The sequence below is a fragment of the Haemaphysalis longicornis genome, unplaced genomic scaffold (assembly GCF_048455015.1).
Source record: "Haemaphysalis longicornis isolate Haplotype H1 unplaced genomic scaffold, Haemaphysalis longicornis Haplotype H1 scaffold_1, whole genome shotgun sequence".
NCBI classification, from domain to species: Eukaryota; Metazoa; Arthropoda; class Arachnida; order Ixodida; family Ixodidae; genus Haemaphysalis; species Haemaphysalis longicornis.
This window is the reverse complement of record NW_027526203.1, coordinates 380,686,447-380,710,587: the sequence shown is the minus strand read 5'-3', so window position 1 is coordinate 380,710,587 and position 24,141 is coordinate 380,686,447. Positions and strand designations below refer to the sequence as shown.

Genomic DNA, 24,141 nt, shown 5'->3' with positions numbered 1-24,141 from the left:
GGCCGCGGCTTCTCGTGCACGAAGTTCGGCGTCGGCAGCGCGCTTCAGACGCTTGCGTTCGGCGTCGGCAGCGCGCCGTCTCGCCGCCTTGTCTTCTGCCGCCGTCGATGTAGAGGATGGCACGATGTCTTGAACTGGTACTGCAACGCTGGCGTTGGCTCGCGTCGCGGTACTGGTTGAAGGTGTTGCTTCCATCGCTTATGAACTTCGACGATGGCGCACTGCCCTCCCGAGAGGGATAATAAGAAAGAAAAGAAAAGAAAGAAAAGAATAATAATAAAGATCCAACCGATTGCCCCGCAGAGAGGGTGGGGTGCAAACGATGGCAATAAACACGTTACGTGCTTACGTCTCTCTCTCTCTCTCTCTCTCTCTCTCTCTCTCTCTCTCTCTCTCTCTCTCTCTCTCTCTCTCTCTCTCTCTCTCTCGTCTCGCAACCCAACTACCCAACCCCTACGACAACAACAACTACAACTACCACCGCCAACTACCACAACCTACGCCACGTGATCACCCCCAATGCTCTGCATTTACTCGTGTCCCTCGCGCGGGGGCATGCGACGGAGGTTTTTTCGCTGGTAATAATTCAAGTCAACACCAGCTAGCCCAACTTTCTGCCCTAACGAACGTTCTTCTGCTTTTCATTATAATAAAGGTGCAGTATGTATATTTAATGCGAATGATGCCTCACAAGAACTGCCAGAGGTTATGGAAGTCTGACTGCTTTACAAAGTATACCACTTCTAAGTTTGGAAAGCCATTTGTAATACGGTACGACGTTGCACCCACGATTTAAGCTCATCTCTGCCAGGAAGAAAACGCATGTCGCGTTAAAAATAAACACCAAAAAGTCACAACCCTGTCCGTAGGCTTCATGTGCGAACCCTGCGTGAACTGCGATAGTGGCGAACACATGCCCTCGGCCGCAGGCACCGACACAAAGGTAAGAACAGAACGGCCCCGATCGTGTCAAGAGAGCTCTCTGGAACCGCCTCGCTGTCGTCAAACGATTCCGTTCGGCAAAGGACGCGGCACTAATGGAAATGGGCGTCACGGCCGCCCGTCCACTTTCTTCCACCGGCGCCAGCGCCTCGGCCGCATCACGCCCACGGAGCGCGGCGCGTGAGGAACGCGGCCGCCTGCTCCAGTTGTGACCCCGGCGAACGCAGCGCGCCGGCATTGACTGTGGCCGTTGACACTGCTCCCCTGAAAGGACACTCGGATGCATCGGGACGGGCCGCCCTTTGTTGGCGGCACCGCGCCGCGAAATCGCGAATGCCACGGCCAAGACGCGCTGCTGAAGACGCATTGTTCGCGCTCGGCCGTCGTGCTAACGCGGAAGCGCGATTTGCGCGCACGCGCCAGCCGGCACTGGGGCGCAGTGCGCACGCCGCGGTCGAGCGCACATGCGGGCAACTATCCGCACTCAAGGGCGCGCTGATCGGGTCGCTCGTGCGACGCTAATGACGTCACGGCGCTGTTGCGACCAGACTATGTCGTCTGGGGCCTGCTGCTGGCAAAGTGGGGACGAGCTGTCCACTCCAGAGCACCACGGGGCAGCGTATCTTGAGCAGCAGCAGCGCCGCGCTTGAGTTCGTCGTCCGCGATTGTCCAAGTTCGATTAGCGTTGTCCGTCTCCGCTACGCAGGATCGTTCAGCGATGGCCGTTATGGCCAACGAGTTCCGCACCAAACGGCGACTGCTCCGCTTGCGAGCAGCAGACCTGCGCCTTGCGCCGTAAAGGCTGTTGAAAGCTTGCCTCCCGTTTCAGTGATACGTCACGAGCCGTTTACTTAAGGGCGCTGGAGCTACCTCTTGCTGGTGAAATTTCGGCGAGGAAACCTCCGAAGACGCTGTCGTTACTGCGTGACTTGAACGGGCAATGAGTGCTAAAAAAAGGTAGTATAAAACGAAAAAAAAAAAGCGCAAAAACGGCAAGAATTAGTTCCCAGAGAGAAGGAGGAAAAACAGTTTACTGGAAAACTGGACCGACATCGAAAAAACGAGAAGAAATGTGGGTGGCATCTTCTCACTTCAGAAGGTCGCGGGCTACCGCCGCTGCTCGGGCCCGAGTGACCAGGTCTTCCTGGTCCTCAAGCGGCCAGCTGGTCAGCTCGCTCTCCCACTGCGCTGGGGAACGGGAAAGTACAGGCTGTGTAGTTGCAGGGCTGTGTTGAAGGACATATGTAATCGAGGACGGGGCTATTATAAAATGTATTGGTTTGAAGTCGTCGCCGCATCCGTCCATCTGGGAGGCTGAGTGGGGAGAGGGGTACTCTAGTCTAGACCGGCGTTAGCGATAGAGGATTTCAGTGTAGCGGAGTGGTATGGGAGGGTAGGTGGTGGGGTGGTGCCTAGCCTTCCTTCCCCTACGGGAACTCCCGGAGCGTGAGGTCGCGGGCAGTGGCGTGAGTCGCCTCGTTCCTTTCGAGGGTGGAGTGGGCTCCATATCAGTTTTGTGCAGGGGAGATTCTTGTTTCCCTTGAGAAGTTTGAGAGCTGGGGTGAGATGTGACTTATCGCATAGTTGCGGCTAGCTTGCTGTGATTATGTAAGGATGGTCACAAAGTCTGTGGAGGCTGTGGTGGTTGCGAGGGAGATGTCTAGCTGTTTCTTCAGCGTTGGCGGTTGTGGCGTTGAGCAGGTTGAGGGACGTTCTGACGGTGTTGCTCGAGCCGGTTAAGGCCAGTGCAGGTGCCCAGAGAATATTTTTTAAAGGAACACCCATGCAGGGCTGAATAATATTTAGATCGTTTTAACTGAAAGATTACAGCTTCTGTATCTATACGGCTTCTGTTCGACGACAAACGATGGTTTGTCTGCCTAAAGCTAAATTACTAAGGACTGCTCCCACATTACCGTTTTGTTTCTCCAGTTTCCCTTACATTTTTTGGCAAGGTGGAAGAGCATGCCTCAAATCGGGGTGGACAAGGTGACCGATCCTGTGCGGTAGCCCCGGCCGCTACACCATCGCGGCGGGTGGAAGCAACGTTTGTACAAACGTTGGGTGGAAGTGGGCTTATTGTGTCTGTGTTTGCATGCGTGTGTGGGTGCGTGCGTGCGCGCGTGCGTGTGTGTGTGTGTGTTATACATACATAACGACAATTGTCATATCATAATCATCACTCACTTCTCACTAGGTGGGACATGAACCGTTCCCCGTTGGTGAGCGGGTTATGAGCGAGGAGTGGCTTCTTTCCGCATCTAACACTGGAACAATGGGGAGCGAAGTCACGGTATCCCTCCGCTCTAGGAGGAGACTTTAGGTCTCCTTTATTTGTCATTTTGGACTGCTCAGAAGTGTTCTAGAGCAGCTGCGACTTCCCTTTTTTTCCTCCGTAGAATGTTTATTGCGAGAGCAGTTCTGAACTGGCACCTCTCCGCGGTGGCTCAGTGGCCAAGGCGTTGTGCTGCTAAGCCCATGGAAGGACGCAGGTTCGATCCCGGCCGCAGTGCTGCTCTTCCAGATGGAGGCTAAAAGCGAAAACGGCCGTGTGTCGAGATTCCAGCGCACGGTAAAGATCTACAGGTGGTCAAAATTAATCCGGAGCACACCACTACGGCGTGCCTCATCGCCCTCGGTGTAGCTTCAGCGCGTTAAACCACACAACCAATAATTTCTGAACTGACCATAAGCTGCTCAGAACTACTCAGGACTGGCTAATAAAAAAGATTAATTCGCATGTCATCCATCGCCGTGACAAAAACCCACCACCACCATATTCATCATCATCACCGTCGTGGTTGCGGGTCGGGGTTTGGTAAAGGGGCCAGACGAACATCCTTCTCAACGTTGCAGCTCGAGCTGGTCAGACGTGAAACAGTTGGGGAGAGGACAGCTGCTGGGCAGGCAGCGTCTGTGCGTTTATGATGGCTCTTCCCGCCTGCAGGAGCTTCCTACACGCGATAAAACTTGCAAGTTCGGCTGTCTTAGTTCGTCACCGCTTTACCAGGTCGGCTCCGCTCACATTACCCCAAAGACTGGAAACCTGTTGAAAACAAGAGCCTTCCATGGCAGCCTTGCGTAGTTCGACAAAGCCAACTTCCAGGAGATTGTGGTATCCAGGGTTTGGCGATACCCAAAGCTGTATATACAGTCTAATTACCGAACCCAATAATATCGAGTTATTGCTTGTATCGAACAGACCAAAAATACCCTCGGGAATTCTGTGTGAGATTATAGGAGCGCTGCGCATCCGTGTCGAACATATATCGAACATCGACCTACAACCCCTCAAAGGGCGCGAGTTTTAAACATATTGAACTATTTTCTGGACCTTTTGAACTCGATGCGTGTGTTTTTTTTATTGCATAGAAGACTAGCCCGAAAAGCTTTAAAATCACACCCTAATTATAATCACAGTACGTTCACTGACACATATTTTAAAAGTCAGACAGGTACACGCACGCCTCAAGAAGATGCAACCAGTCCAGCGGCTGCGATTGTGCCGCATGGACACTAGATGATTTTTTAGTTGTACCGACCATATATCGCCTTGCGTTGCCGTCAGAAGTTTGCTGAAAACCTTTCTAGTGTGTCACCGCTGTACAGTTACAAGGTCATATTTCGTGCTTTGTAGCTACGAAACTACAAAAATATAGTGCAATATGTTTTTAAGCCTATGATAGAGAACAATTAACTTTTGCCTCGATTTGTGAAAGTTTGAAACAAGTCAAAGATTGCCTTCTTTTTCTATTGGTTTTCAAACTTGAGCAAAATGCGTGACGAACCTGCAATGCAGCGCGTTTTTCAAAGGAAACCAATTTCTATAAATAAACTGAAATCGGCGTGAAGAATGAAAAAGGATGGAGAAATAACACTTAAAAAGATTTAACTTCCTAGCGTGTCTAGATGCAGAGAAACAGGGCCCGACATTTTGGCAATTTTTGAAAATGCGTCAAGTTTGAATTTTTTATAGGAAAAAAAATTGCATCCGAAAAAAAAAATGAGCGGGTCAACTCGTTTGAAAGTACGCAAAGTCCCTCTCTCCAGAAAGAAGTACGTGCGGCGATAGCTGCAACAGTTCGTGTTTTACAGCGGTCAAAGTTTCGAATTCCGTAACGTGCCTGTGGCCCTAGCCAGCTTTGGGAATTTTTTTGAGAAAGGAATTTTTGTTTCTTCTACTAACTAACTTGAGGCATGTTTTCACCTCTGCACAAGGAGCTATATATAAAACTTTCGTCAAAATTAAAGATTTCGACCGGACACGTCTGTCCCATCTCTCGTGAAAATGATCTTGAACGTGGCGCCTGTTGATAACAAATGTGCTCCAGATGCATGTCCAAGGGATGAGGCGTATAAGCCTTTGCATAGAATCAAACTGTTTGGCACGCGCAGAACAAAAAAATGCACGGAGCCCTGGCCATAAGCGTGTAGCCTCGCTGTAAAATTAGGGGGACTGCTTTGCTTGACTCCGGGCGGTCGTCTCACTGCGCAGCTGGACCGACGAGGACGTCCGGGTGGTGTGCCGACACTTGGGCTTCTCTGGGGGCCTGCTCCAAGGGTGGCTACCGCGGCACAACGATTCTCGGCAGCTCATGTTCGCCACTCCCAACTGCACGGGAGACGAGCGGGCCCTGGAGCAGTGCCCTGGCTGGCCGCACAGGCAGCTGGGAAGCGGAATATGCGGTGAGTGCGTGGCAGTACTTCCTTCTGGGCGCGACGTTTGATCCACATAGTGTTAATTAAGCGCGCAGATAGCGCGCACGAAGTTAGCTTCTGCAAAAATGCAGCACAGTATGATAATGTCGCGGAGACGCCGCTGCCGTCTGTACTGCCACTTGGGAAGGTAAAAGTTGCATACCTAGCGCGGAGCCGTTTGATGTTCAACTTGGGGCTCGTGTACATGCAGGTCAACTTTGTTTGTAGGGCTCAGTTGTAGCTTTCGGTGTAGATATTTGGCTGCAGCTGCAGGTTATTAAATACACAACAACGTGTGCTTCAAGGAGGAGCGAAGGCTACACCGTAACTTGAGCCATGCATTAAAATGACAAAAACTGAATTGTCAAATAATTAATAATTAGAGTGGCGTACGTCGTTGTACTGAATACAAAAATATGCATGAAGCTGCCGCAAAAATATCTGTTTATACAGTTTTGAAATAAACTGCGAAAAACGTCGGAGTATGCTCGCGGAGCATGCACGGAGCATGCACGCGGAGCATGCACGCGTTCCGCGAGGAGTTAGAAGAGCTTGACGTACGGTGATGTCCACTGCGATAACGTACTTGCCGCTTGACTGATTAAAGTACCGATAAAAGATACGAATGAGGCGTTCCACCTGCCGATTGTTCAAATTTGGCGCGTCTTCTTGAGAGCATTGACAAATTCCATGCACCTGTGATTCTCAACCGGGAATATACGCCCTTTTGGTCTTGCGAAAAGTGATGGCGGCCACTGGATGAACGGGGATGAAATTTTAGCGCGTTACGTATTGCCAGAGTGATTTGCGTGTACGGCGCTAAAGAAAGTTGCCACGCCAGCGCGGGAAAGCCAGAAGAATCTACGAGCCATGCTCTAAAACCAACTTTTTGCATCGCTGCTAAACTTCGGCAAGGGTAGACTCCCTCGGACTCACGGGCCGACATTTGGGAACTCTTCTACAGTACGGTCATTCCATGCCAAACGTCCCAGACAATGCGCTGAGACCATCTTCAATTATAAAAAATCATGGTCGGTCACTTCACTACACTATTCGTTGTATTAACTACTTTGTCGAGGAAAATTTTTTTTTCTCTCTTAAAGCAATTTGAATATTCTGGCTGTGACCAAAACTTAGGTTGCGTAAAAAAATTCGCAAAAACGATTCCAGGTGGTAGAAACAGAACCGCGCTTCCTTGCGGCAGCGCATTCACAGCTGCTAGTGTGTCTCAAAATGTGCTTTGCGCGGAAGCAATGTGGTGTTTTTGGGCCGTATTTAGACATTTTTTTACAGCTGTTACAACTTTTTCAGTGGCAATGCATCTGAATAGTTTGCATTTACATTGTTGACGGTAAGTGCGGGAAAAAAATATGAGAGTAGGGAAGCCAGCAGTTTCGGAGGGCTAAACACGTTAACTTTGAGAAATTTGTAATATTGTTCGGTAGTTTAACTCGTTTTTTTTTTTTTTTCACCTATACGTTGTATATATGTTCCTTGTTAATCTTGCCTGTGTGTTATATATGATTCATGTAAACCCTCTACCCTATCCCCCTATTCCTATGTACTCTTTCCTCCCTATCCCACCTCCCCTACACCAGCAGGCGTTCCGGTATCGAGACAATAGGCGAGACAATTTACGCCTGCTGGTGGACCTTCCTCTCTTTCTAAAGAACAATAAATACATACATACATGCATTCAGGCGCTTATCGCAACGTATGGCAATCCATACAAAAATACAGACTTAGGCTCATTTGGGAGGGTGTAGAAGGGACATTTATTTCTGAAAGTTTAATGGGAGTACTTCTTGTTTTAGTGATGAAATAATTTTTTATATTGAGCGGCCACCACGTCGTCAGTGGGCGGGCACGCCGTAAGTTCTCTTCACTGCACCGACTGTGTGTCCACGCGGCAGACCAGAGGTGCGGCGGCCACGCAGTTCGAGACCGCATGTTTCATTTTGTTCTAAGGATGTTGCTGGCTTTGGTAAAAGTGACTCCACATACATCTGCCGGCCTTCCGCGGTGCCGCAGATGAAGTGAGTCAGTAAAACCAGAAGCGAGAAAGACGACGCCACCTGTCGATTAGTGAGAATAGGACATGGTGTAGTGTGGCGGGGAGGGAACAGGTGTACTCGCTGGATTGCAGGTGTTGGCTGTGGACATCAGAGAGTAATTTTAAGTCCTGCCGAATTTTCGGGAACGGTTCTACACGCAATGGGAGAGCTCACGCTGCACCACTTCATTAACGAACAGTATCTGAGAGACATGAAAAGCAGCCTGAAAGATGGTGAGATGATTCTTCAGACATCGTGGAGCATCACAGCTTTCGCATTCAAGATGCTCCTTATCGTGCCGCTGGGTAAATACGCAAGCCACTATACACCCACGATGTACCCTTCGTTCAGAAGCAACTGGGCCCTTTGTGTAAAATCATGCATGCCGTGATTTAAAATTGTCTTGACCACGCGGCAGCGGCCGTTTTTAAAGATGAGGCGTTAAAGATGAGGCGTTAACCGTTTTTAAAGATGAGGCGTTAAAGGTTCTGAAGCACGTATTTTCTGCTGGCCGGGAAATTACTATTTTTCCGTCGGTGAATCATCACAGTACAAGAACAAGAACATTTTTGTAAATTTGTGCTACCATGAAAATGACTTCAATTTATCGGCCGAGTGGAACTGTTTTGCACCGTCGAATGGGAAGAGCACGTGAGACGGGGTCGGCAGCCCGGCACCGTGAAGCGATTGGCAGTCAAGGCCACACTACATAAAGCTTACCAGGGACAGATGCTTACACCCACCCCCTATTTACATGGGCGGAAAAGAGCATGAAAGGTATATCCCTGCCACCCACACTTTCCAAGTGGCGAAGCACGAACGTTGGCGACCCCGGTGAAATCTGCAGCCTCCTAAATGCACCAAGGCCGGCCTGGCGACCTGTGCGCTACTACACCTGTCTGCATGAACGCAGCGTCGCGGAAGTGATCGTACGACTGATCATCTGCCAATGACGGCCTTCCGAAATCCAGTACTAGCCACGTGACAACCCAACACGCGGGTGGCCACTGGCCACCGCATCTCTCGCGCCTCGGAGGCACTTCTGGTGCAGTGAAGCTAACTTGCGGCCCGCCGACTGAGCTATAGTGCCTAAAATATATTCTAGGCACTATAACTGAGCTAGAAGCTGCTAAAAAAAAAAAAAAAGTACTTCGATTAAACTTTCAGAAATAAATTTTCCTTGTACACCCTTTCAAGTGAGCCCTTTATACGGGCCGCCATACACTGCGATAAGCGCATGAATATGAAAAATATTGCAAATTTTTCAAAGTTAATGCGTTTAGCGCTCCGAAACTGCTGGCTTCCCGACTCTCATATTTCTTTCCCACACTTACCGTCAACAACATAAACAAACTATGCAGCTGCATTGTCTCTGAAAATGTTGTAACAGCTGTAGAAAGGACGCCGCATTGAATTCCCCGCAAAGCACATTTTGAGATCCACAAGCAGCTGTGAGTGCATTTTAGAAGGGAAGCGCGGCTCTTTTTGTAACAACTGGAATTACTTTAACGCGCTCTGTATAACATTTTTATTTTTGCGAACTTTTTTTTCGAAGCGTAGGTTTTGGTCACAGCCACGATATCAAATTGCTGTGAGAGAGAAAAAAATTTTTTCCTCGAAAAATTGGTTAAGACAACGAATAGTGTAGTGATGTGATTGAACATGTTTTTTTTATAGTGTAATTGGAAGTGGTCAAGAGCACTGTCTGGGATGTTTGGTGTGGAATGACCCAGTAAAGTACATTACATGGAAATTACTGTGCTCATTGTTTCTTTTGACACCCTGAAATTTTGCACTCTAGAAATACTACCAGCTATAAAGTTCATTGACTGATCTTAGTTAATTACTTCTTTATTAAAAGTTTAGCAACATGTGAGGTGCCCCAATCAATCATTAACAATTATAGCTTTGTTTATCGACATAAGAATGTACTACGTACTGCTTTTAAAGCATGGCTAAAATTATGTGGGCACCCGTCTAATTCTGGTGGGGAGGTTAGGGAGAGTGCAGATCACAGATGCACGTAGCTCTATCAGTACTTTTGCATGCAAATACCATAAAATAACTAAAAAAGCAATAAGCATATCTAGGACGAGAGCACTATCCTTCCATCACTTAACATCTTCTCTAGAGTCCTACCCTTCTTTCTAACCCTCTTTCGTCATATCATCCCCTTTCCGTTCTGCCGGAAAATGAAGTAATATATAAGTACTAAGCACTATTGAAATGCCTGAGCAGTTTTTTGTTGCAATTTTTGGTGTCGGTTCTATCTTAAAAACCCACTCAACTCAAATTTACTTCTTGTTTTCGCCACTTCGAGCTAACTGGGCATTACTGTATTTCACTTTGGTGCACTCGATCTGTGGCAAACAAGTGTTCCAGATGAAAAAAAGTTCGAGTTATGCGCCTTTCATGACAGCTTATTCTCTCTGCCGTTTCTGTTGTGCAGATTTTCAGCTGGACATTGAAGTTGCCTGTGAGTCAACAGTGCAATCTCAAGCGAGGCAGTATTGGCGTGGCCTCCATTTCGAGCTGGCCAAGACTCAACAGCAGACCAAGCAGATCGCTGTAAACCCCAATCTATACATCAATGCAGAAGTGTCCCAGTCCATCTTGCAGCATGTGGTCATCAAGTACGCGGGTCGTCAACAAGATGGAAATGCAACAGCAGCAATACAAGTCTATGGCACACCGCCAGTGATGAGAAACCTGCAAGTGCGCCTGTCAGCCTACCATGGCATTAACGTCACCATGCCTAACCAGCCGTTTGAAATACAGCAGAGCGTTTTCAGTGAAAACAGAGGTAAGCCCCGTCCGAGTCAACATAGCCATTAATTAATATTCTGTGTGTGAAGCAAATAAAGCCTCACAGGAAAGATGTGCTGAATCCCTTGGTGCATAAATGTATCGAAATGTGTGGCTTTAGTTTTAGCCTGTTACGATGTCAACCTGCACTTTGTTTTACACACGAACACCTTTGGGCTGTCTTACTGAACACTGCTGCTTCAGTGAACTTATTAAGCACTTTTGAATGGAAAAGTTTACATGTCCAAACGTGAAAATAACTACATTAAGTCACATTGATATTTCTCCACATAAATTTAGACTGCAAGCATCAGCAAAAAAAATTTTTCATGCTGTGTTGAACGTAATTTTTTGTTCTTTTTTTTTCAGTCAGGGTGTAAGCAATAAATTGCCATACATTCAGTTGTGCAAATTACCTTTATTTTGATGAGAACTGCTCATTTTGTATTACAATACTACTAACCTTGCAAGGACAAATTGCCATCCACTGAAATGCAGCCATAGAGCAAAAAAAGGACAACTTTCGCCGAAAATTAGCAGTTTATGAAAAATTTTCTTTGGTCCAGTGCTTGCAGCCACATCGCCGCTAGTCAGTGGATTGGTGCTTTTCCCTTGCACCTGTATAATCAGTCAGCACCTGACCATCACCTTGAGTTGCCCATTAACTCACTGTCACTACAAATGGCTAGTGTCCTGTGCTTAGCCCAGTTGATAGAGCAACTACCCCAGCTAGGCCTTGGCCCTAGACTCAAACCCTGGACCAGTACAGGTTTTTATTCAATTCTTACATTTCTGATAAGGCCGTGTACCTTGACTTTGTGGCATTAAGGCTGCATTTGCATAAATGGTCATTTTTCCTTCAGAAGAAGCTTACATTACCCAGGGAGCTTCCCGTCAAATATTCTATTGACAATACTGACCAAGGCAGTCTTTTCAAAAGTATGTATCCACCTAAGCCATTTATGTGAGATAAAGCATAGTCATATCAAACCACAAACCAGCATTTATAGCGTCGTTTTTGAACTGGTTGAACTGTACTACTGCTTTGTACATAACATTTTGCCTCCCTGCCAGACATGCTTAATACCAAGACTGTGCTGTACTTGCACACAGAGCACGCAGTTGTATAGAAATTACAAGCAGAGTTATATGAGCTGACCACTGAATGAGAGATAACATGAACATCAAGGCACATTTTATCACTAGAAACTTTGAAATGGAGTTGCAAAGAAAAAGGATCTTTTCCATTTGCTCATGCAGGTTATGGCATCTTTGTCAACACAAGCAAAGGAGGGGTCAGCCTGTCTGGTGTGACTGTGACGAAAAATGGTGCTGATGGGATTGTTTACACACGGCATGAAACCAAAATAGGAAGCAAGATGAGCTTCTGCGCATCTTCTGCTGGCTCCAATACTCGCTACCCAAAAGTTTTTGTCCATCAGCTGGATGAGACAAACTTCAAGTCCAGGTGTGACAGGGTAAGCAAGGCCAAATGAAGAAGTTTGACCTGTTGAGTTCATGCAATTTGTTGGAATGACATTATCGAACATATCTCCTGTGCTTCCCTAGGTGCTAAAGAAGATTCATCCTGACCTGGTGACAACAGTCCATTTCAAGAATATGCAGAGGTATGATGGGCGAAGGAAGCTGGAAGGAGGCACAGTGACTGTGTGGAATGGAGAGGACAAACTGGACGAACACATGCTAGCGCGATTCGATATTGATAATACGACTGTGCCACAAAGCGTCTCGTCGGCCAAAGGGGAAAGCCTCACAATTGAATTCCAGCCACTGAGATATACGTACTCGTACCTGGATAATGAAATTCTCCCTCAACTGCAGTTCACCATGGAAGCAGTGCTTGGTGTCGGTAAGCCATCTCATATTCACTTAGTATGTGGGCTATCGCTAAAATAATCTCACTCAAGCTGTATATTCTTGGAATGGGGAGCAAACTGGAAACAAATGTTTGGCTGTGACTGAGCCAAATTGTGAGCATATCTTGATCTACGTGGGAATCAGCTCCTGCCAAGTTAAACATGCCTCAGAGTCCCTTTAGGTTCATCTTTAGGAAATCTACAGTATGTTCTAGTATTTTCATCATAGTGGCAACTGGAAACGGGCACTTAGCAAAATGTTTTTCCAGCAGATCTCCACCACGCCTAGACGACGCATGATTTAGGACGTTATAAAGATTGCAGAAGGCCGTTTGTGGCAATACCTACTTTGGAATTTTTGCCAAAATGAGCTTTTACTGCCCATAACTACCTTTTGTGTTGTCAGGGCATTCAAGTAAGAGACAGAAGCTTTATTTATAAAGTGCCCGCCTTTGACTACAAGCCATATGCCTCAAAAATCAGTTTTGACTGCTTCTTAGTTTATGCGTATCATTTAATATACTGTGTAGTGTGATTGTAGATCTGCACTGCAATACAATTTTACCTCACAATTTTTTTAAATGTCAACTGATTTAATGTGTGCTTCGAAAATGTAAGCTGCAGTATTTTATATTAAATATTTAATTAGGAATTCTTGCAGCCTTTAGCACACTTGAAAATTTCAGGGTGCATAGCTAACATCAAAGCCTATCCTCTTGTGGGATTGTCTAAGTTGAGTTTTTCAGTGCATCGACTAAACACGTATTTTGTGCAATTGATGCTCACACCAGTTTAAAAATTTCCATCTTGCAGGGAAGGACTACGACCTTAATGTGACTGAATGTCACATCAGCAACAACAATGGCCGAGGCATCTGGCTACGTGATGGAGTTGCAGGCCTTAGTGTAGTGGGGACAGAAATTCAAGAGAATTCGCACGTGGCTGGCATCCACATAGACGGCGGTGTTGGAGATATACTCGTTAATACAAGTGACATCAGCAGAAATCAAGGGGATGGCATCAATGCTACATACGCCGGTGGCTACAAGCACATTGAGCGATCATTTGTCCATGGGAACTCAAGGAGAGGCATCGCTCTGTGGTTCAATGAGACCTCCCGTTGGATCCCCTTCAACTTCACCACCCATGTTGCATTTTCTAATATCTCATCAAACGGCGACATTGGAGTCCTGCTTGGGAATGTGTGCCGGGCTGATGCTTTCTCGAATGTCAGCATGAGCACCTTTGGAGCAAATGGTGGCGCCGCAGTGGTCTATCAGTCGTGCTGGATGAAAACCGGTACAAGAGGGAAAATCGATGTTTTGCACATCACGCACAATATCTTCGGGGGTGCTGCAGAGCTTGGAGGCTCACACAGGCCATCCATCCAGATGACGCCGGCACTTAATGTCAATGCTACAATTAAGCACAATTCCTTCATGAACCACACTTCTGGAGTAATTTGGATTGAGAACAAAGAACACGGGGAGTACCTGGAACATCACGCAGACAAGGTTGCCGAGATTGACATTGCCGAGAATGATTTCAGGCTCAACTCGGGAACTTTTGTTGCCCGAATTGGAGTGGTACACGGCAGCAGGGTCCAGAAGCTCAACTTTCACCACAACAGGCTTGAGGAGAACAGCATCAGACAACATTTTGCGCATCTCAAGCCCCGGTCAAGGGTTGCGGCTGTTCTGGCTGTGACCTCAAACAATACACTCATCAGAAGGAACAAGTTTGTGAACCCTGATTCAGAATATGAACTGGGTTCACATCTCGAGGACCACAGCAGTGTTATTGACGCATCTCTTAATTTCTGGGGATTTGAAGCTCGGACATCTGCAAATGTTCCTCTACAAATTTACAACAGGATTTTTGACCGCAAAGATCGCTACAACTTGGCACCTGTACAGTTCTTGCAGTATCTGTTAACTGGTCTCGATCTTGACACAGAAGAGCAAATTTCATTAAGTTACGAACGGGACAAGATTATGCAGTTCAAGGCAAGAGGAACCCAGGAAATAGGTGGAGAAGTGATGGGCGATGTGACCCTTGAAACAGGCCGCTACACTGTGACAAAGGATATTTTTGTGCGACGCAACTCAAGGTTGCTCATAAAGCCAGGAACAACGCTGCAATTTGAACAGTCCATTGGTATAATGGTGCAAGGCAAACTTGAGAGTGATGGTTCTAGTGAACAAATTGTGTACACTGCACTTTCTGTCGCCCCTGTAGAGGAAGAGGAACCTGAGCTGGAACCTCTTCCGGAGGAAATGCCTAGCCTAAGACTTTCTGCTGGACATGAGGGCACTGTAGAAGTGACTGTGAACGGCACAACAGGCGGAGTGTGTGCGTACGGCTTTACCATTGAGGCTGCAGCCCTTGTGTGCCAGCAACTGAAGATGGTTCTGAGCCCACATGACTGGCTGATGGAGCCAGCATCTCAAGCTTCCAGTGGCGGCACTGGCCGCATACTTTTGAGCAATGTCCGCTGTGACGAAATGGACAGGGACCTGCTTAGCTGCCAGCACGAAGTTTTGGGAGAAGACTTTGAAAACTCGTGCTTTACTGAGGTAGGGATCCGCTGTGTCAGGCCGTCATGGGCTGGCATTCGTTTGGGCGTTCACGCAGAGACCAGCATCCTGAAGAATGTCGTGATTGAAAAAGCAGGGCAGCTGGACTACGCCACACATGCGTTCAAGAGTGCACTGCAAGTTGATTTCAATAACCACATCTTGGAGAAACTTACTGTGAGGGAAAACACGGACTCTGGGATCGGTCTGATGTGGAACGACATATTCCGGGACATTCATAACCCAGCGGTCAGGTTTTCCGAGATTCAAAACAACAACCGCCATGGAATAATAACACGGTCTCAAGGTGTGGACATCACAGACAACAGTATTCAAAGGAATCAGGCTGGTGGAATATGGTATGACCCTGTGTTTGCGAGAAGCGAGCAAAAAGATGCCGTGCGTTGGATTGAGGACACAGTCACACTCATTTCGGAAAACATATCACTCAACCCTGACGAAAGACGTTACATAAGAATAGCTAGCACAGTTCCCAATAGCCGGAGCGAATTTCAAGTGTCTTGTGAGGACAAGCGGGCCATCGGCATCATGGTAGTGCAGCCCTTCAGAGAAGACTCAACGGAAACTCTTCTCATCCGAAGAGGCAGAAATTTTGAAGACACATCAGCTCCTCTCTGGAATATCAGAAAAAACTTGACTTCGTTCCCTCTGAGGGAAACAGGGTTTATTGTCACACTGAGGTACGAGACTGGATCAACACCAAGAGGAGGTGCTGTGCTGATGATGACAGCTGTTCAACCGATGGGTAAGAGTTCTAAACCTATCACTAAATGTTCCACGTTGATGTGGCTGCTGGGCTTTCTGTGTTGCATATGTATACAGTGTGTGGCTTAGCAAGACTTCTGTGTTGCAGTGTCACTGTGCTGTTGGTAAATTTGCTTTTGTCTGGCATATGCTTCAGGTGCTCGTCGAAGGCCATGTACTGGGTTTTTCTGCAAGGAAACAGGTGGGCAACAAATGCGTCCCATTCTTTTTCTTGCTGTCTTCTTCATCTTTAGACTGTCAAGCTTGGACAAAACCACTGCCGCCGCCTATCATGAAATAAAATTACCTGCCAATGATTATTTTTTTGTTGCAAATGATGCATCAAATTTACAAAGTTTAGATGTCTGCTGTCACCACAATGGTCAGCCATTTTGGAGTGTTCCTGAAAAATAAAACAGGAAAACCATTGGAAGGTTGTATAGTGTGCGACCATGACATCCTGAAGTTTTTTGTTTTCTTAGTTTAAATTTTGTCTATTTTTATTTGTTCTATCTTATTGTTGTGACCTCCCTCCCTTTTTCTAATTTTTTGCGGATTTTATAGCCGGTCATAGCTGTGAAAGGCAGATGGGTGCAGTGGCTATAACTGCATGCAACACACTTCTGCAACTTGCAGCTGTAGAGGTTTGGAGCACGCAATGCAGAAGTGCAGACCAACTGGCCCGGGCCAGTTGGTACATATTGAGGGATGGGAAACCAGTGAAAAAAGTACGCAACATGGAAGGAGAGACGAGACAACACAACACTGGACCAGCGTTGTGTTGTCTCGTCTTTTTTTTTGTGTTGCGCCCTTTTTTTGCTGGTTTGCCATCCGTCAATAAGTACACATTGCAGTCTTGGCCCCAATGCATCCCAGTAGAAATCAGAAGAGCAGGACCTAACCGACTTAATTGTGTCATCCGTCTTTTCTAAAAAAATAATTTGCAGAGAACCTGTTCTGCACTGAGCGCAATGATCTGCAAAAAGGTGTTCTTATGACAGACCATGTCCCATGAATGACACCTTGAAGTTGGTTCTGGTTTTGGTGTCGAGCGCTAACAGGGATAGCAGCTTCTTTTAGCCGCAAATGACAACTATACTCGGTGACAACTTAAGAACGGCACCGGAAGTTGCCGCTGTGCCTTATAACCGTAGCCGGATGTTTCTCCACGCGGCGAAAGTAGGGCGTTACTGGGAATATTTTGAACATGGCGCGAGCCGTTCCCGTGATTTTTTGGACTTAATACGCTTATAAACGACTCCAGTGACGACAAACAAACTGCGTGAGGCAAGGCAGACGATATCACGCATTCATAGCAAACCCCTTTCAAAACGCGCGCGCACTGACGTCACGGGTCCAGCGCTTTGGCGGAGTGATACACTACATGAGGTGGTGCCGTTCTTGAGTTTAACCGAGTATAAGAAAAATATGTGGAGAAGATGCGTAGATAAAAAATGAGCATGCTTGACGGTAAATGACTTCCTTGGTGACGGTTATGATGGTAAATTTTCTCTACTCCTTGTTGGTTTCTGCCACACTGAAATGCACATAAGCAATTTTACAGGTAAAACAAAGAACCAAAAATACCGGAAAACGAATTTTGTAAAAAAGTGAATGCCAGAAAAATGTTGAGTTTTTGCATAAATGTAAAAGCCGATAACTGCCTGCAAAATTAAGAAAGTGCTGAAAAACGTGATGTGTAATTATATATCTTCTGTTCTTTCTGATTTTGCAGGTCAAGTCCAGTGGTCAGAATACAAGTTGAGCCTGAATATCCACAGGAACACTATAACAGGATGTGGCTGGGGTTTTGGGAGCAACCATTACAACAGAGATGTCAGCCCAGATGAAGCATTCTATTACCACCGTTACAGTAATGAAACAGTTCACTTGATGCAAAACAAAATTGTGGATTCCCAAAGAGGCGCCATTTTTGTGTCATCACCGTTATGGGACCCCCTCACCTCTTCATTGGCTGAAATAGTCTACAATCTCACAGGTAAGCCACTTGCTCATTGGCACGGTGAAAATTCATGCTGGGCAGTTCCAGCTGTTGCCAAACACAGCCTGTGTTATCCACTAATGCGTGTGTTTGCAGGACATAGGGAGTAAATACACAGTAGCCTCCCACTAAGCTGAGTGCCTTAGCTTAATTCTTTCAGATGATGTGGTCAGCTAAGATCAAGCTTTCAGTTTGTCTGTTCGAAGACCTATACAAAACAAAAATTCACTTAGACAAAACGTTTACAAGAGCACACTGTATGTGAAGCTAAAAAACGAAGTTTGAGTCAATGTTGCTGCAAAACTGACATTTAGGAGTCCATACTAAAGGCAGAGGGGAAACTTCTCTGTGTGCAGACAATGAAATCTACAACAACCAAGGAGGGATAAGCCACTACAGCAGAGACCTCAGGAGTTCCAACAACCTTTTCCACTGGGTAATGAACAGGACAAACTTCTACAACAACAATGGTGGCATTGACCTAAGACTGCCGTATGTCTGGGACTACAACGAGAACTACACCCACAGTGTGGTGATTGCAAACTGCACCTTCAAGGGCAACAAGAACTTCAAACTCCATATAGATGGTCACTTTGCTCGCTTCAATGCCACCAGGAACGTACTGGAAAACAACGAGTGTGCATCCGGGGAAGGAGTCTTCACTGTGGCAGGCATGGAGAAAGAAATGCTCATTCGGAAGAACGAGTTCCGCAACAACAGGGGCAAGTAAGTGTCATTTGGGTACCTATGGCACCAGCAGGAGTTAAGCGCTGTTACAGCAAGGCCTTGCTCACTTGGGTCCTAGTACTCCAAGCAGAATTCGCACTCACAGAAAGCTGTGCACTGCACATGAGCATTCGTATAGCATACACGCAGGAACACCATTAGTGAAAATTTGTTAATGATGTCAACACTGAATGAAGGACTGAAAGCAATTTGCAAAGCTGTCTTGGTGTTTGTTGCACAGGCAGAAACAGTGTGTGTGCCAAAGGCTGTATATATATATTTTTTCCATTCCCGACTTAAAATAAACCGCAACTTTTTCTTCAGAAATGTCAACAATGATGATTTGTAGGGAAGACCTAATTCCTTGCATTGGAGCACTCCATTGCAACTGCAAAAATAGTAATGTGCCAATTATTAAAGTTGCCAAAATTAAGTTTAAAAACTGGGCCCTTATAGCATCTCTGCAGCTTTCAACTATTTTTGTATGGTACAAGAACTCTAATTTTTACTGTCACTTATGCAACTATGCCATTTAAATTGTTTTGTACAAGCAGTTACTGTAATTTCGAGCATATAACCCGCACCAAAAATGCGAAAGTTTCAGTGACAAAGTAGGGGTGCGGATAATACGCAATGTTTTTCCTTTAGTGCAGCTTCACGACAATGTGCATTGTGCCGTGAATCTTCTATGCAGTAACACTGACTAAGCCTTCCATGGCAGCGACTGTGCAAAACATACCAGGACAAGTAAAAAAAAACAAGGACGAGTGCACTCTAACAACTGAATTTTATCAATGAATTGTGACTTTCGCCCTACAGTCAGTGTATTCTACTTGCTAAATATACGCTTTTTCTGTCTACATAGTATGTGATGCGTTGCTTGAGCAGTAGCTTCGGTGCAGCCTTTCCAGTACCGATGTGCGGGCAGTACGCGAGACTTTTTTTTTCTTTTCCAGCGGGCTGAAAGTAGGGGTCCGGATTATATTCAGGGGCGGGTTATACAAGCGAAAATACTGTGTACTGATTGAGTAGTGATGCCTTCTTCTGTCAAGGCATTTACGATTCTTGCAGGCTGTGGTTCATAGCGGGCTTCAGTCATGCATTTAATATTTTAAACGTAGGTTTTTCTTTTCAGTCTATAGTTTTTTCTGTGAAACAGTTGTAACCTTTGCTACCATTTTTTTTTCCAGGTACGTTGTTGAGTTCAAGCTGGAGAGTCACTCTGAGCGATTCAGCCTCGTTCCTGCCAACTTTTACTACAACGTGCTTGAGAACAATGATCCTGATGCAAGCAAGGGTGTGACACCAGACCATTACGAGCCAAGCAGCTATGCTCTTAGCATCCGAGGGGTGCAGCGCATCAACGTCGTTCAAAACTTTCTGGTCAACCCAGCTCACGAGTACGAATTCCTTGCTGGCGTCTTCGCAAGCTCACTACACAATGCAGTAAATGTTGCAGAGAACTGGTGGGGTTCCTTGAATGCCTCAGAAATAAGTTCCAGAGTTTTCGACCTCGATGACTGGAACGGCTATGCAGCAGCGGATTTTTCGCCTTACTTAGCTCGAAAAGAGTTTGAGGGTCCCCTGTTGACATATGATGGATCAAATGAATGGGGATCCAGGATGGACATATCAAGGCCGCTTGGCGGGCGCCTCTTCAAGTCTCTAACCCTTTACCAGCGAAGCTCGCCGTATATTGTTAAGAATGATCTTACCATTCTACCTAACGCAACACTGACCATTCTGGAAGGTGTGGAGTTGCAGTTCTATCCCAGTGTTGGCATCCTTGTGCTTGGCGACCTCACTGCTATGGGGAGGCCCTGGTCTCCTATACGCATGGGCCCCATCAAGCGACCGCAGCAAAGCTTTCGCTACAAGAGGGCAACACCAGGAAGATCTGTCAGGCTCTGCACCGACCAAACCTGCAGTGCTCAGGGAAGAGATGGCTTTCTGGAGTACTTCAACGCAACAACGTTGCAGTGGGTTCCAGTTTGTGACCAGCGCTTCACAGAGCGAAATGCAGAAGTTGTTTGCCGCGAGCTCGGTTTTGGGACACTCGATGTATGGATCGACAGAGGGTACAGGCATGATCTAGGCCCAACAGAGCTGTCCATCGTTAACTCATGGCCACACCCACTACAGTGCACCGGCCACGAGCCGTCATTCGCCAGCTGTGAGTTCCGCCTGAACGGTTATGGCGAGCACAGTTACGCCTGCTCTCCGTATGATCAAAAGTTTGTGTACATTCACTGTGGTGAGGAATTGGCAACTCCAGAAGAAGACTTCTGGGGTGGAATTCGGTTTTCTGTGCCAGATCACAAGCCCCAGAGTGCGACGGGTGGAGGCGTGTATGCGAGCAGCCGGTTCTACTCCCCGCCAACCTCGTCTCTCAGGAACGTCCACATACGCAAGGCAGGAATACTGCACAATGAGAAAGGGCCAGCTGTGCAGGTGGTTCTCAGGGATGTCACCCTTGAACACCTGAACATCTCGGAATGTGCATCCAACGGCATTGACGTTGTAGCATCCCCAGGCTATCAGTACATCCACGCCGTGAACATAACTCATAACCGCGGCACCGGCATTAATTTCCTTACTCTCAATGGTCAGACGTCTACAGCGGACAGACTGAATTACATTCCTCTCGGCCCAGTTGATATACCTTACAACATTTTCGGACTCGTTGACATCTGTGACAACAATAAGGAATTCCCTGTGGATGGAAGAGTGCTGCTCTACTACAAGTATGACAACCGCCCGGTAGAGTGCATCAAGATCTTCACCAGCAAGTCCCGATTATCACAGAAAGTGGGCTTCAGAATACTCCAGTTTAACCTCTTCAACTCAACAGAGTTCACCCCTTATCCAGACAGCATCAACATTTTTGATGGTGATGTCTTCAACAACACAGTGAAAAGAATTGGTCACATCAGTGTGGGAGCGGACGTAAATCAAAAGATGGCCCAAACCACCTTCTACAGGTCACAGGGAATCACACTGAGTGTAAAGCTTCACGCAACAGGAGCAAGTGGCCTTAATGGATTCATTGCTGAAGTGGTGACCATCCCACTGCAGACAATAACAGGTAAGGACATTAGAAAATACGAAATGCATGGCAGTCTGTTGCTATTGTGCTTATAAGTGTTTATGGGTTTTTTCTTTCCCGTTACTACAGCTCGAGACAGCAAACACAACATCACAGCATCGTACTTCTACGACAACCGTCGCGGTGCTGTTGCGTACCGCAGCGCAGGCGAAATAACGCCCATCCTGACCCTCCATAGCAACCGTTTCGAGGACAATGGTGATGCTCTGTTTGGAAACTTCAGTTCCTCGGAGGCCGCTGTCCTATTCGACATACAGAACTCAATGGAGATGCACATACTGAGAAACCTGTTCATGCACAATCAGGGAGGTCTCAGAATATTTGTGAGCTCAACAAATTCAGTTTCGGCATTAAAGGGCTACGTTCGTAACAACCTCTTCACTAAAAATAAAAACAGAGAAAGTCTTTACGTTCGTAGCGGGGAGACTGGCATGTACCAGTATTTACATGTATACCGCAACTACTTTGCCAGAGAAAGTGCCGCCTTCAGGGACAATGTGGTGTTTGAGAAGGTGACATTCAACTTTAGTGAAAACATGATTGTCGAAAGTGAAGGGTACCGGCAACTAAGTGTCCTTGGCTTTGAGAAGACTCAGTCCTCAGGACAGCTTGTGTACCGCAACTGGCTGTGGGACAACGAAGCCTCTGCACGAGAACTCAAGGCCACCGTGCTCGCTGAGAGCTCCGGACAGAAGTTCAGCAAGAACTACTTCTTGAACAGGCTCAACTACTTCGAAATGGTCACTGCAAATAACACCGAGTAAGTATAGTCTTGTGCTCTGGCCTATGCGTAAACTTGGCTAATTGTTGTTATTGACAGCTATAACAATTTTCTCGCTGCTTTAAAGGAAACTACAACTTCAGACTTAATCAGCTCAATACTATCAGATGAACAAGGTAAACAGCGCAGAGACCATAATGAAATACATAAATGACACGCATGGGTGCTACGTTGGTGCTTCGCAAAGCACTAATGCTGCTGCCAGCACAGGCATACATAACCTGCTTGTGTGGGTATTGCAAGTGCAAGCGAATTGTGCAAGCTGTATTATCTGCCGGCCCACTTTGCAGAGGCTGGAACCATTAATTCCACAGGGCAGCATCAAAAACAAATTATGGGCTAGCGTGCGTGTTGACAATGTGCACTGTTGTTGTGTTCTTCCCTTGACAACAAACAGGCAGGAGAACAGCAGTTATGTGGATGCTGCAAATAACTGGTGGGGCTTCAAAGAAACATCTGCAGTAGTGGGACGCATCTACGACAGAAGCGATCAGCCAGAGCTTCTCGAGGTTCGATTTCAGCCGCATCTGGAGCACAATGACACAGTGATCAGTGGTAAGAGCACACGTGCTAATTAAGAGTAAATTTGCTGTGGTTTAGCTAAACAGCCTTGCGTTGTAATGGGCACTCTAAAGAGAAACAAAAGCGCACAAGCATAGCTTAAAAAAAAAAGCACATGCCTATTCACTGTGAACTGATTTTGGTCATGATCATTTTACTTTTGCTCAAAAAGATTTTTTTAGAAGATAAGAACATTGCATGTGGGCTTCACAATTTTGGGTAGAAGTTAAAATTCTTAGAAGCAACTGTTTTTATATATTCTGAATATAGCAGTACAACATTGATGGGCCTTTGTAATATCGAAGTTGTACTAAGTTGAAGGGGTTCTCAACCATGTTGGCCCTAAGGAACCCAAGTCCACCCCACTTCCCAGCAGATTGTGAGAGGTTGTAGCTCAGGCTTATGTGCAATAGACTTTACATGCTAGTATTTTACTAAGAGAACTTTCTGCAGTGCTAGTAACACTGGAAAGAATGTGTGTTGCAGAGGTGGGTGATCTTTGCTGCGAGCCGTCTCTCGTTTGGGGTCAGTGTCACATCTGCTAGTGCGTTCACCGTGTTCCTGTGCCAAGTTTTTTGTGTTTATATTGAAAGTACAGCAGTCACCCCTAACAAACATCGTAGCACACGATGTGGCCTTTGTTAATTAAAAACGCATCTTTTTGGTGTGCAGTGCTTAAAAGCACTTTGTCAATTACACCAAACATACTAAATTATTGTGTGGCGAAGTTGAAAAATACTCTCAACACAACATGCTCAAGTAAATGAATTGCAGCCTTTTTTTTACGCAGTGTCTACAGTTACGTCCGACGGAACCCAAAATTGAAAACTAAAGTTATGTCCGACGGAACTTTCAGCCAGTGTCTACAGTTACGTCCGGCTTAACCTGTAAATGATATTGAAGTTACGTCCGACGGAAATGAAAATTAAAGGTACGCCGGACGTATTTCGACCCCAGCGGGTAAAGTACGTCGGACGTACGCTGACCCCGAAAATCTTACGGTACATCAATATGAAGTCCCTCCTCCGTTGAAGGGACTTTACGTCGGACATACTCGATGCCCAGAGGCTAAAGAAAGGTACGGCGGACTGGCAGTGCAGGCCCGTCCGACACGCCCGCAGGTGTATCCTGAGGTTGTGCTGTGTGGTTGCCTTGGTCGCTCGATTGTTCGTCTTGTTGGGCGTCTGTTGGTGCGATCCTGCCTGGCTTCGTGGCAGCGAGGAATCGCCTTGCGCTCGTGAACACAAG

General features: G+C 46.5%; 1 protein-coding gene across 2 annotated transcripts in view; it reads left to right on the top strand.

Moving 5' to 3' along the window:
• Bark (C-type lectin domain-containing protein bark beetle) overlaps window positions 1-24,141 on the top strand; it is a 121,274-nt gene that overhangs the window by 90,295 nt on the left and 6,838 nt on the right. Inside the window, exons 3-13 of one of the 2 annotated variants that reach the window (XM_077686478.1) lie at window positions 5,438-5,628; window positions 10,144-10,497; window positions 11,760-11,977; window positions 12,069-12,369; window positions 13,190-15,718; window positions 15,875-15,919; window positions 17,453-17,716; window positions 18,076-18,445; window positions 19,636-21,530; window positions 21,621-22,311; window positions 22,730-22,887. In XM_077686478.1, coding sequence (XP_077542604.1) covers window positions 5,438-5,628; window positions 10,144-10,497; window positions 11,760-11,977; window positions 12,069-12,369; window positions 13,190-15,718; window positions 15,875-15,919; window positions 17,453-17,716; window positions 18,076-18,445; window positions 19,636-21,530; window positions 21,621-22,311; window positions 22,730-22,887 — 7,016 coding nt within the window. The remainder of the gene's footprint in view (window positions 1-5,437; window positions 5,629-10,143; window positions 10,498-11,759; window positions 11,978-12,068; window positions 12,370-13,189; window positions 15,719-15,874; window positions 15,920-17,452; window positions 17,717-18,075; window positions 18,446-19,635; window positions 21,531-21,620; window positions 22,312-22,729; window positions 22,888-24,141) is intronic. The other variant, XM_077686479.1, reaches the window with a different exon arrangement.